General features: G+C 42.9%; 1 protein-coding gene across 2 annotated transcripts in view; it reads right to left on the bottom strand.

Moving 5' to 3' along the window:
• The window catches only part of slc39a10 (solute carrier family 39 member 10), a 43,388-nt gene that overhangs the window by 17,863 nt on the left and 13,046 nt on the right, over nucleotides 1-12,479 (bottom strand). The window contains exons 2-4 of one of the 2 annotated variants that reach the window (XM_074658134.1): nucleotides 10,349-10,431; nucleotides 3,715-5,031; nucleotides 2,546-2,723 (exon numbers count right to left, since the gene is read on the bottom strand). In XM_074658134.1, the coding sequence (XP_074514235.1) occupies nucleotides 2,546-2,723; nucleotides 3,715-5,010 (1,474 nt within the window). In that variant the 5' untranslated portion in view covers nucleotides 5,011-5,031; nucleotides 10,349-10,431. The remainder of the gene's footprint in view (nucleotides 1-2,545; nucleotides 2,724-3,714; nucleotides 5,032-10,348; nucleotides 10,432-12,479) is intronic. The other variant, XM_074658135.1, reaches the window with a different exon arrangement.

The raw sequence follows: 12,479 nt of genomic DNA, 5'->3' as shown, positions 1-12,479 counted from the left end.
ATTCATGACAGATTGACGTGATGTGTCACAATCATATCAGAGGTTCTATTGGCCCAAAGCTAACGTGGGGAGGGGGGGGAGTAATGACACAATATGCTTGTTCTATTGGTGCAAATGGTCCCCATCTGTAGATATGCACTTTTCAATGATACAGCACAATTTTATAATTTATAGCAAATTATTTGGCGGACCCCCTGTAAGAGTGCCACGGACCCCCGGGGGTCCACGGACACCACTTTGAGAATCACTGAATAGAATAGAATGATTCAATAATCTCACATCCTCTGGGTATTATTTCACTCTCCCACCTTTTTTGAGGTTGTGTCACTGTCTGAGGTACGCTCACAGTCATGATGATATCACTGGGATCTGACTACGAAACAATGAGCTCCTGAACAAACATGCTGAGTGGACTGTGATCCAAATGAGATTATGTACTGATGGGTTTAAAGGTGCTGTTACTTGATCCATTGTGCAAACAAAAATATCGGTGAGAAGATCACACAAAGACTGAACACTGTGGCAATATCTAATCATTACACTGTTGCTTTGCTGTGTAGTGAGCTATTGATCTTTAAAATCCATATGAAGCCTAAAATAATCTGAAATCTCCTGTACACCAGGACGTTGTTCAGCCGTGGCAGAGCTTTTACAATCTAAACTCATGGCAGCCCAGCTACAGATTTTTTACTACACTCAAAAAAGTGTGAAAAACAAAACAAAACTGGACACAAACATCACAGGAAACATGTGTAGCTGAAGAAGAGTGGACTGATGTTGGCATGCTGCAATTTCTTTTATGCAGAACAATGGTTGGGGTCAAGAGCTGCAGGCTCTTATTGCACCTTGGGCAAACCTCAAACCCCTAACATGTATAGTGAGGTTAAACCCTTCATATTCTTGCTTCTATGTCTTGCAGAAAAACAGAGAAATAAGAATGTCCACAACAACAACCCGACAGACAAAGGGCCCTATCTCACACCCGGCGCAAAGCGGCGCAAAGCGGCGCAAAGCGGCGCAACTGTCTTCGCTAGTTTCAGACAGACGCAGTTGTCATTTACACCCATCTGTGCGCCCATGGGCGTGTTGGCCTTAAAATGAGGTTTAGTCAGGCGCTTCGTTGGTGCATTGCTATCTTGAGGCAGCAGAAAGCAATTGCACCATTGACCAACAGAAACCTGGTCTAAAGTCTGCCGCAGTATTTTCCTGCTATTTAAAGGGCGCATTATTCAGATAGTAAGATGCGTCTACACAGGCGGGTTCACAGCGCGTGAACACTCCTCCTCAGTTAAATACAGTGTCGGCACAAGAACAATGTTCTTATTTATGAAAAGGAAAACACTAAAGTCAGGCGGCAGGTGAAAATTCAGAATATAATGGAACATAATGAAGTGAGGCTCTCAGGCATTCTGTGTTGCTCAACCTGCGGCGTGCTCTCAGCGCTCCTCCGGTCACCGGCGTGACCAGAGAGATCACGGTGCACACACACCGTCTCGTCTCCTCATCTCTCTGCGTGTGCGAGTGTAGATGTAGGCTACTTCAAAGTTTGCAGGCCCTCTCACCGTAAACGGCGGCGTTTTGAGGCTGATGGATCCGAGTGTTACGCACCGCCTCTCCGGCAGAGCCTGGGTGTAAGTCGGTGCGTAATGCATCTCAGAAGGATTCCGCTCAGCCGGTCCAAACCACCCGTGGGTTGCATCGGAAAGCAATACAGTTTTCATTATTTATCAATACATGTTTATCATATTTAGCCTCGTGCTTATAATTATATAACGAATTTTGAAACATGTACCGGTTAAATAGGTTATCGGTGCATTTGCTCATATGCAGTCAGATGGATTTGTTGATGGGACAGAGGATTGGTAGACAGCGGAGACAGAGGGTCCACCGGCCAAGCACCACATACATCTGCTGGCACACTTTCACTTCGTGCACGAAGCAGAAAACGGCTCGCTTCTCCAATTTTCAGAATCTGCCTTTTAAATAGCAAAGCCCCAATGTGCTTTTAAAGGGAATGAGAGATGTCTCTCTCTCTCTCTCTCTCTCTCTCTCTCTTTTCAGTTTTTCCTGGCCACAGCGCGCTTGGTGGGATCTCTTGTTGGGTCTCTAAACTATGGTGTACGGTCTAAGACCTGCTCTATATATAAAGAACTTCTGTTATGATTTGACGCTTTATAAAAATAAATTGAATTGAACCTCTGATTGGTGTCATTCCTGTTACGCCCAAAACACACCTATGATTAACTAAGAGACTAAATACTACCCCTTTGACCCTTGCGCTTTACTTTGCGCAGCTTAACTAGCAGAAGTGGAGTTGGAGACGCCATAAATACACTTGCGCCATGCACTTTAGACCATGCTCCCATAGAGTCTGCTGATCATGGCCTTGTTTGGTTCTGGAGTAAAGCCCTCAGTGAGGTCTTGAATACTTTAGACGGGGCTCTTCGCAGTGTTTTGGTTCACACTTGCTGAAATTATTGTTTGTTACTTTCTAGAAGTGTCTTCAGTTAAAACGGACTGGATCAATAAGATACTTCGCTCTTACCGGAACTGACGGGCTCCATGTCTTCCTGCTGCACATCCATCTGGTGGTAATGGCGGATGCAGACGCGACTATCTATCTGGTAGAGCAGGGCAGGACACAGGTAGGTGAACTGGCTGGGGGAGATGAGCGATTCGGGATTCAGGCCGTAGTAGGTGAGGAGTTGAGTCAGGTTCAAACACTGGAAGGAGAAGGAGATAGGACAGTATAAAGGAAAGTAACCACTGGCCATGTAACAGATCAGGCTGTTCTCATACACCGTTCCAAATCTATTTGTATGTAATCCACGTAATTGTGAATCAGGAAGTATAAAGAGCGACAAACGCCGCATAGGGAGGAGGTCGGGGTGGATGGGTTGGTCAAAGAACACGGGACACCCAGGAGACCACTGTTTGTGTCCCGTGTGAAACCAGAAGTAAACGATTTGTCATTCCCATAGTTATTTTAACCCAAACTACGATCTTTTCCTAAACCTAACTAAGTAGTTTTGTGTTATCACGTGTTGCTGGACATTTGTAGGAAAATGCTCGAAAAATGAGGAATAACTTTTCATAAGATATCATAGGAACCGGTCGTGTCTTGAATGATGTCTCCAGTGTCTGATGGTAAAGGTCAGACATTGATCTAGAACAGTTAGGTCGTTGGGCAGCGAGTCTCGCAAGAGTTTTTGCAAATATTCACAACCTGGGGGTTACCTTCTAGACATGACCAAACGAACCGTTGTAAGTGGATACATTGAACAGCTGAAGTAATTAAACTAAATTGTAAATACTGTGACATAAACACTAACAAGCTCCACGCAACGTGTATCCATTGCGAATCAAATACTTACGTCTGTAAACTTGAAAGTAGTACTTAGGTGACTTAATGACTGTTTAGACAAAACTGAGATACGGACAGTAGAGCGGAAAAGTTTCTATGAAACCCAACACATAAAAAAAAAACACAATTCTGTGTATGCAAACAAACCTGGTCAGAATAAATGGCAACAATGACAAAGACGATATATGATGTGTAACATCTGAGAATTATCAGGTAGCTAAGATACTGACAAGCAGTCTCACTGCCCATAACGGTCTATGAATCTGTTCATATTCAAGACACAAGTTCTTGAAGTGGAGCTTCTCGCATGTCAAAGCTAACATCAGTTAGTGGGTTCAAACAAGTCCTACCTCCTCATGCTGATGAGACAATCCTTGTGGGTGGCCAGACAAGATGGGGACTGGCAGAGTGGGGCGTGCAGGCCCTACTGGTGCTTCTCTCTTATCTTTATGAGAGTGGCTGTGACCGTGACCGTGATCGTGGTCGTGACTGTGTTCAGTTTGATGGTCGTGGTCATCGGGCTGAGGTGTGAGAGGAGAAGGAGTTTTGTTTCGCCCTCGCTGTCCTCTGACCCTGCCTGGCTTTCTCTGCTTCTTGGGCCGACTTTCTGTGGTGGCAGGAGAGGACTGTTGCACCTGAGGGACTTGGGACGGCTCCAACCGGGCAGAGGGCTGCTGTCCCTGGCTGAGGGGGGGGGTGTCTGTGATCGTCTGCACTTCGGGGACATGATTGTGGTCATGTTCATGATCGCTGTGGTCATGATCGCTGTGGCCGTGATCGCTGTGGTCGTGGTCGCCGTGGCCATGATCGCTGTGGTCGTGGTCACTGTGGTCGTGGTCGCCGTGGCCATGATCGCTGTGGTCGTGGTCACTGTGGTCGTGATCACTGTGAGGTTGGGAGGACAGGTCCTTGTGGTTAGAGTGCTCCTGTACCTGCTCATGTTTGCGCTCTTTTTCATGTGCGTGATCATGGTCGTGGTCATGATCGTGTGTGTCCTGCACATGTCCATCAGAATGTTTATGGTCACTATCCTCTACCTTGGTGTGATCATGTTTATGGTCATGTCCTGTAGGTGCACCAGCAGCTGGACTGGCAGTAGTGGTCTGCTGGGTGCACCTGGTGGGAGCTTGTTCTGTGTGTGGATGGTGGGAGCCAGGCTTGTGGTGTGGATGACCGTGCCCGTGCCCGTGACCGTGACCGTGGCTATGCTCTTCATTGTCGGATGAATGGGAGTGAAGCCCCTCCTGCATATCCACCAGGTCGAGGTGAGCTACGTGGTCATGGCCCAGCTCCTCGTGATCTACATCTACCACCTTCACTTCACCCAGACCCAAGTTAACCAGCAGACTCTGAAATCCCTGGAAGTCTAGCCGGTCTTTCTGGCCGTAGCGCCTGAATAGCTGCTGGATGTAGAAGCGCTGCTCCTCCTCTAGGGTGTGCCCTTGAGAACTCTTGGCCTCCGGAGACAAAGTGGCTCCTCTCACGTATGGAGCCTCAGAAATCTGCAGGTCGCTGTGGGTGTGGTCGGCGTGGTGATGTTCACCGTGCTGATGGTCGTGCTCTTCTCCATGGCAGTGGTTGCATTGATGGAAGAGGAAGGTGAACACGCACAGGAAACAGAACTTGGTGTGCACGTGGACACGCATTGTCCCCTTACTTCTGGTCCCCTGCCAAAACAGGAAAGTAACATTAGCAGAATCACTTTTTTGGTAGTCATAAAAAACTATTATAAAAATAGCTTAAAAACCAAGTAAACATCATTCAGACTGTTTGACTGGTGAGTTTTGTTCCTGACCAGTTCTCCACCAATTGAGATGTTTTATAATGACAACAGGTTTTTGGAGGATTGTTTTTTTAGGCTCCATCAAATGTTTGTATGCCCTTAGTGTCACAGTCACATTCTGTGCAGCTGCATCTCGCTCCATATCTCCTCACCCAGTTTTAAGACCACAATGGCAAAAGACCCCGCTGACTGTGTCACTTTAGATGGTTGGACTGATTAATGACAACGGCAACTGTAATTGTTTATCATAGACTGTATATAGGAAGTGGACGTTATCACCGTGACGTCACCCATTGGTTTGCGGACTGCCGTTCTGAAGCCTCAAGTTCGGCATTTTGGCTGTTGCCATCTTGGTTTTTTGGCCGTTGCCGTATTGGGTCATGTCTGGAGGGTAACCCGCAAATTGTGAAATGTGATATGAAATCTGCAAAAACTCTCACAAGACTCACTGCCCAACGACCTAACTTTAACTATTCAAAATCAATGCCTAACCTTAACCATCTCACAAAAGTTTCTCCAACTCGCGGGTTACCTTTTAGACACAAGCACCATCTTGTTTTTTTGCAAACAGAAGTGACCTGAGAGGGTGGCGCTAAGTACAACCGAACACTGATTGAGACATTTTTAGGCGACCAAAATGTTACAATTAACTTTGATGAAGTGAAAACACACTGTGAAAGGGTTAAAGTCGCAAGACAGAAACACAGACAACTCCCAGACTGGACAACGCCGTGGTAGTGACCTGTCAATCACAAGGTAGCCCCGCCCTAAAGCATCCCCTGCTTTATGGTCTATTTGACTCTAAATGGGACCATCATTTACTAAATGAACATCATGCTGTATTGAAGAAGACTTGAAACTAGAGATTGAGACCATAAACTCATGTTTACAATGTTTACTGAGGTAATAAATCAAGTGAGAAGTAGGCTCATTTTCTCATAGACTTCTATACAATCAGACTTCTTTTAGCAGCCAGAGGAGTCGCCCCCTGCTGGCTGTTAGGAAGAATGCAAGTTTAAAGCACTTCAGCATTGGCTTCACCTTTCAGAACCGGAGGTTGCCCACTGCTTTGTATCCTGTTTGTCATTTTTATCAGGTGTGTAAGAAAAGTAAAAAGTCAGATTAATCATCTGATTCCTCCAAATGCTCTGCTGCCTCGACCTGCCTAAAATATCATCATATTGAAAGTTGGACTGATATATATCACAATATTCATATTTTTCTGACATTGACATATACCGGCCCAAATATTAAACAACAAGAGTTGCCGAATATAATGGTATACTCTCACACGTTCCCTTCAAAATGATCATGGGTAAAGAAGCAAGAGTGGTAGCTTTTATGTGGACTCCTGTGTGTAAACATTAGGGATGCACCGATTCAACTTTTTCAGTCCCGATACCGATAGCGATATCTGGGCTTTGGCTATCGGCCGATACCGAGTACCGATCTGATACCAGTGTTTAATCAAATAAGATGTATGCCTCACTGAGTGGAAGTGACTTCTTTTATGTGTAAGACATAGGGATGTCCATAATTAACCGTTTAACCGTTAACCGACATTTAGCATTTTAACCGATTAACACTATTGGTTAAAACGGTTAAAAGAAATGTTAATAATTAACTCAAAAGCTGAGCAGCTCGTCTCTTTAAGGAGAAAAGCTGGTCCACCTTAACAGCCCACCTTAAGAGGCGGAGCCGGAGTTGCGGGATACAGGAAGTCGGCTGCGGTCTCTGGCTCGCTTGAGCGGAGGAGTTGTAGTTTCGTAGCATTTATTCACCGACAAATAAAGTGTACACACACTGCTACACCTACGTTCACAGCTAGAACGCCACCAACAACCTCACACTCACCACCAACACACACACACGGTCTGTTGGAAACTCACTTAAGTTACTCAGACTACGTGTGTGGCGGCGAGCACGAAGCCTCCGGCAATGCTAGAGCTGCTAACGTAGCACAAATACAGACACTGTTTGTTGGACACTCGCTAAAGTTCCGCTGGGCAGACACACAGCTGACAACCTGCTAAACTAAACTAAATGTGCGGTGGAGACTTTTACTGGGAAAGTGGCTGCATGTCGGCGACACTACACGCAGCATCGTAGCTGCTAAGTTAACGCTCCCGGACGGTGAACTGGAGACACCCGTCAACCAATATCTGTTGTGCTCCTGCAGCTGGTGCGAGGCACAAATCTTGTCGGTTAACGGTTAATAATCGGTTAACGAGGTTCAGTTATCGGTTAAGACAATCTTTCAAAATGAGCATCCCTAGTAAGACCACATCAGGCCTGATTTAAACATTTCTTTCTTAACTTTGTAAAACAAAATGTGACCAATAAATACATAGTTATAAATGTAATTGTTCTTTATTATTAAAATAATAAGTCGTAAATCAGGAACTTGGTAAAAAAAATCTTAAAAAATTACCAGGAATTAAAATTCAAGTGTAAACGTTTTTTAATGCAGCAAACTGGTCAAAACTCAATACGGATCCGAATCCGGTATCGGTGCATCCCTAGTAAACACTGTAAAACAAATGATTGTGAACAGGAAGGACTGGTATTAGATTACTCAATCTTGATGTCAATAAATCAGTGATCAATAGAGAGCTTCTTGATAAGACACTGAAATCTCACAGTGCAACAGGCTCTACATTAGTCACATATAATCATATAATAAGATAACAAGCCTGCACACCAGCATTCAAACCACTTACAATAAGCTGCTACCTTTAGCTTAGCATAACACATCTAATAACTGAATCAGGGAGCTTTCTGGAGCACAATAAACTCTCTGCTGAGAATTGTCTAACAGATTGCTTGTTTCCCTCCTACCCCCCCATCCCCCCCCGACTCTAAAAAAGCCTGAAGCAGCAATATCATTCCAGTCAAATGATCCTCATAAGGTCTCTTGCGAAGCCCGTGGGTGGTTGATGCGTGAGGGGTGAGGGTGGAGGAGGAGTAAAGAGAGGTCAGATGCGGAATACTGCTAGATAATGGTGAAATGGTGCACAGCAGAGACCAGACACACAGACACACACACACACACACACAACACACACACACACAAAGGCCTTCGGCAGCCAGCTTGTTAGCAAAGTTTATACTGGATTTACAGCATGCGCATCTCGAGGGAATAGATTTGTGTTGTGCAGGCTACATATGCCGGGCTAAATGTTAAAAACAAAGAGGGTGATAGATCCTCCTCACAGTTGTCAAGGCTAGTAACAGCAGATTGCAAACTGTAGGCTTGTTGGAGCAACAAGAACAACAACGAAAAAAAAAAGAGCACAATATATCTACATTGATTTCTTTCTGGATAGCCACGAGAAGTTCCAAAACAAAAACTCAGAAGAAACGACACCGGAAATAAGTGAAAGATGACTTAAATAACATTACACAGGAACGTCATTTTAAAACACAGCATGTGTTGATAGACCTACAATGGGCTGCTGATCTAAAGTGATCTATCCAACAGTAACTACAGTAGTTGTATTCATCCCACTAAAATATTTTGCAGAGAATACAATTGAAAAAGATTCAGCTTGGCTAACACAGAGCCCTTATTTATTCTTCAAAGCCTTGATCAACGTGCAGACGACATCAACAGCTTATCAGCTAATAACTAGTAGCCCGTAGTGGACTTCCTTCTCCCCATATAACAAAGATCAATAACTTTATTATCAGTAATCTAAAGCGTGCAAGTACTTCATGCAATGTCATATTATGGGCAATTTTCGGTTTATTGCTGTCACACAAATTTCTGCACAAACAAGTTATAAAACAGCACTTGGACACCCTCAAAAGGCCGTAAACTAAATCAAACATTTCAAAACCACGCCAAATAAAATCCATGCGTAACGCTGACTTCATTCTCATATAAAGTCACCTTTAGAAACTGGAAGCGAGGCTACTTACCGCTGTGTGCCCTTGAATGGGTGGTGTGTGAAATTAAGTTTGGCCAAGGAGTGAATGATGCCGCTCTGACTCAAGGCTGCAGACGTTTAAGTGTGGTTACAAGCCTGCTTCACGGCTGTCGACAAGACAGTGTTTATAAACATGAGGCAGCGGTGACCTATGAACCTCGCAGCAGATAGGTTGGGGCAAAAACCGGGACCTATTTCTAAGAGCACACCCTCTAAAAGCAGCAACAGAGCCTGCTGTGTTTTCCTGATTACAGTCTTTGTTGTGCTCGGCCTTTGGGGGAAACAAGAGAATGACTTTTTAGTAGGAGAGTCTAATCGTGAGTTACACAAAACCTGTGTAAAACATTTCCAACTTCAATCTAATAAATGAAAAAATTTATCTGGTGAGCTGCACTACAATACGCACTACATGCCTCAACTGTTTGTTTCCACCAAAGGGATCTTAATGTAGGAAACAGCAGATTTCCTTAACTGATTTACTGAGTGATGTAATCAGTTTGTTTCAGCACGAGACAACTAAATAATCCTATCACTGTACTGTGAGATTAGGGCTGTCAATCCATTCAAATATTTAATCTTGATTAATCGCATGATTTTTTATAGTTAATCACGATTAATTGCACTTTTTTTAATCTGTTCAAAATGTACCTTAAAGGGAGATTTGTCAAGTATTTAATACTCTTATCAACATGGGAGTGGACAAATATGCTACTTTTATGCAAATGTATGTATATATTTATTATTGGAAATCAACTAACAACAGGTACTGCATTTAGCATAAAACAATATGCTCAAATCATAACATGGCAAACTGCAGCCCAACAGGCACCAACAGCTGTCAGTGTGTCAGCGTGCTGACTTGACTATGACTTGCCCCAAACTGCATGTGATTATCATAAAGTGGGCATGTCTGTAAAGGGAAGACTCGTGGGTACCCATAGAACCAATTTACATTCACATATCTGGAGGTCAGAGGTCAAGGGAACACTTTGAATATGGCCATGCCAGTTTTTCCTCGACAAAATTTTGCGCAAGTTTGGAGCGTTTTTTAGCCAACATGTTTGGTACCAATTGATTCCTTCAGTTTTCTAGTTTCAAATGATACCAGTATCTTCACTCTAGTTTTAAAACTGAGCCTGCTACAATCTAAAAATCTCAAATTGCATTAATGTGTTACAGAAATTAGTGGCGTTAAAACGAACTTGCGTTAACACGTTATTATGGCGTTAACTTTGACAGCCCTATTTGAAATACAATAACATGGTAACTCACCGTAATAACTTTCCTCCTGCTTGGCCCCCAATCCCGATGTTACTGTATGAGGGCGGGTTTCCAACTCGTCTGAAACATGCACTCTGGAAAAATATCAAAGAGCACAGACAACTTTAATTCTGAATCATCCGGACAAAATTGTTACTTCAAGCCAGTAAATACTCAACTTACACGACAAAAGGTTTTCTGACGCAGTTAGAATAGAAGCATTAGTGCAGTCCAGTGGTGGAAGAAGTACTCAGATCTTTTACTTAAGTAAAACTAGCAATACCACAGAAAGAGTATAGAAATACTCTGTTACAAGTAAAAGTCCTGCATTCTAAAAGTTACTTAAGTAAAGGTAGACAGGTATTAGTATCAGACTATACTCAAGGTACTAAAAGTAAAAGTACTCATTATGCAGAATGTTCAGGTCCATTTCAGAATAATACAGTATATATTATTTTATTGTATAATAATTACTGATGCATTATTGAGTTCATCACTTTAATGTAGCAGCTGGTAAAAATGGGGATAATGTTTCACTATACTGTATACTGACGGATAATGAATTTCAGCAAGGCATAAAGTCTTTATCCATAATAATTAGGGCTGTCAAAGTTAACGCGATAATAACGCGTTTATTTTAACGCCACTTAACGTCTCTTTAACACATTAACGCAACTTGTGATTTTTCGGTTGTATCGGGCTCAGTTTTAAAGCTAGAGCATCATATGAAACTAGAAAACCTAATGAATCCATTGGTACCAACCATGGCATACTGGCTTGTCGGGAAGAAGGCTAAATGCCAAACTTGCGCTAAATCTTCGCGAGGAAAAACCGTCATGGCCATTTTCAAAGTGGTCCCTTGACCTCTGACCTCAAGATATGTGACTGTAAATGGGTTCTATGGGTACCCACGAGTCTCCCCTTTACAGATGTGCCCACTTTATGATAATCACATGCAGTTTGGGGCAAGTCATAGTCAAGTCAGCACACTGACACACTGACAGCTGTTGTTGCTTGTTGGGCTGCAGTTTTCCAATTTATGATTTAAGCAAATTTCCTTCCCAAATCTCCCTTTAAGGTACAAAAAAAATACTTAAAGATTTGAATCGATTGACAACCCTAAAAATAATACATCATAATTTTTTTGTTGATTATATTTTGTACTATTAATCTGAATCTGCAAAGTGACTTAAGTTGTCAAATAAATGTAGTGGAGTAGAAGTATAAAGTATCAGAACATGGAAATACTCAAGTAAAGTATAAGTACCTCAAAATTGTACTTAAGTACAGTACTTGAGTAAATGTACTTAGTTACTTTCCACCACTGGTGCAGTCTACATTGATACTTCATTTTCATTTACAACTGACAGCATTGTCAGGCTATGGACCAGCTGCTGCCAACGGTGCCTTCAAGTGCTCTCCCAAACCATCAATTTAGAAGCGAGGAGTCGACGTGTATAATCCAACCATGTCTGAGAATGACTCCTGGTCAATGAATGACCTGCTGTCTCATTCACAGGCCGGCATGTGAGGATTCACATCTTTGTTTATCATTATTAAAGGGAGAACTTGCCTTAAAGGCTGGTTTACGAGCGGCTACTGTTTTGGAGCAGCGAAGAAGAATTGATATGCACTTAAACAAGTTCATTTTTTTCTGGTATTGGATCAGTGCATAGACTGGCGTGCTTGCCAATACCCAATCCTAAATTTTGGGCAGTATTGGACGCATTTCCAATACTGGTATCGGTATCGGAACAACTCTACTTTAAATCTTGGGTTTACCAGAGATGTGCTCATGAGTTTCTTGGAAATAAGTCATTCAGCATGGACAACACATACAAAAATGTACTAATTGACTAAAGAAATCTTAGTCTACTAAGACCAAAACGACCAATGAGTCGGCTAAGAGGGGGGCAGCCCTAGTATACACCGTCACTTTTTATGTAATAACAACTCCCTTATGTTATGCACCAACCAAATGGAATAACAATCTCACTAAAGCAGTGACACTGACTGAAAAGCAGACCGGTATCTTGAGAAAGTTAAGTTGAAAGTTGACAGTGACCGGCATGACGTCAGTGGTCTATGGACATGGAAATTGTTCATGTACAAATGATACTCCAACTGTATATTCCAAATTTAA

This window comes from Sebastes fasciatus, chromosome 14 (assembly GCF_043250625.1).
Source record: "Sebastes fasciatus isolate fSebFas1 chromosome 14, fSebFas1.pri, whole genome shotgun sequence".
Classification (NCBI taxonomy): domain Eukaryota; kingdom Metazoa; phylum Chordata; class Actinopteri; order Perciformes; family Sebastidae; genus Sebastes; species Sebastes fasciatus.
The sequence above is the reverse complement of the archived record's forward strand: the minus strand, read 5'-3'. Positions and strand labels throughout refer to the sequence as shown.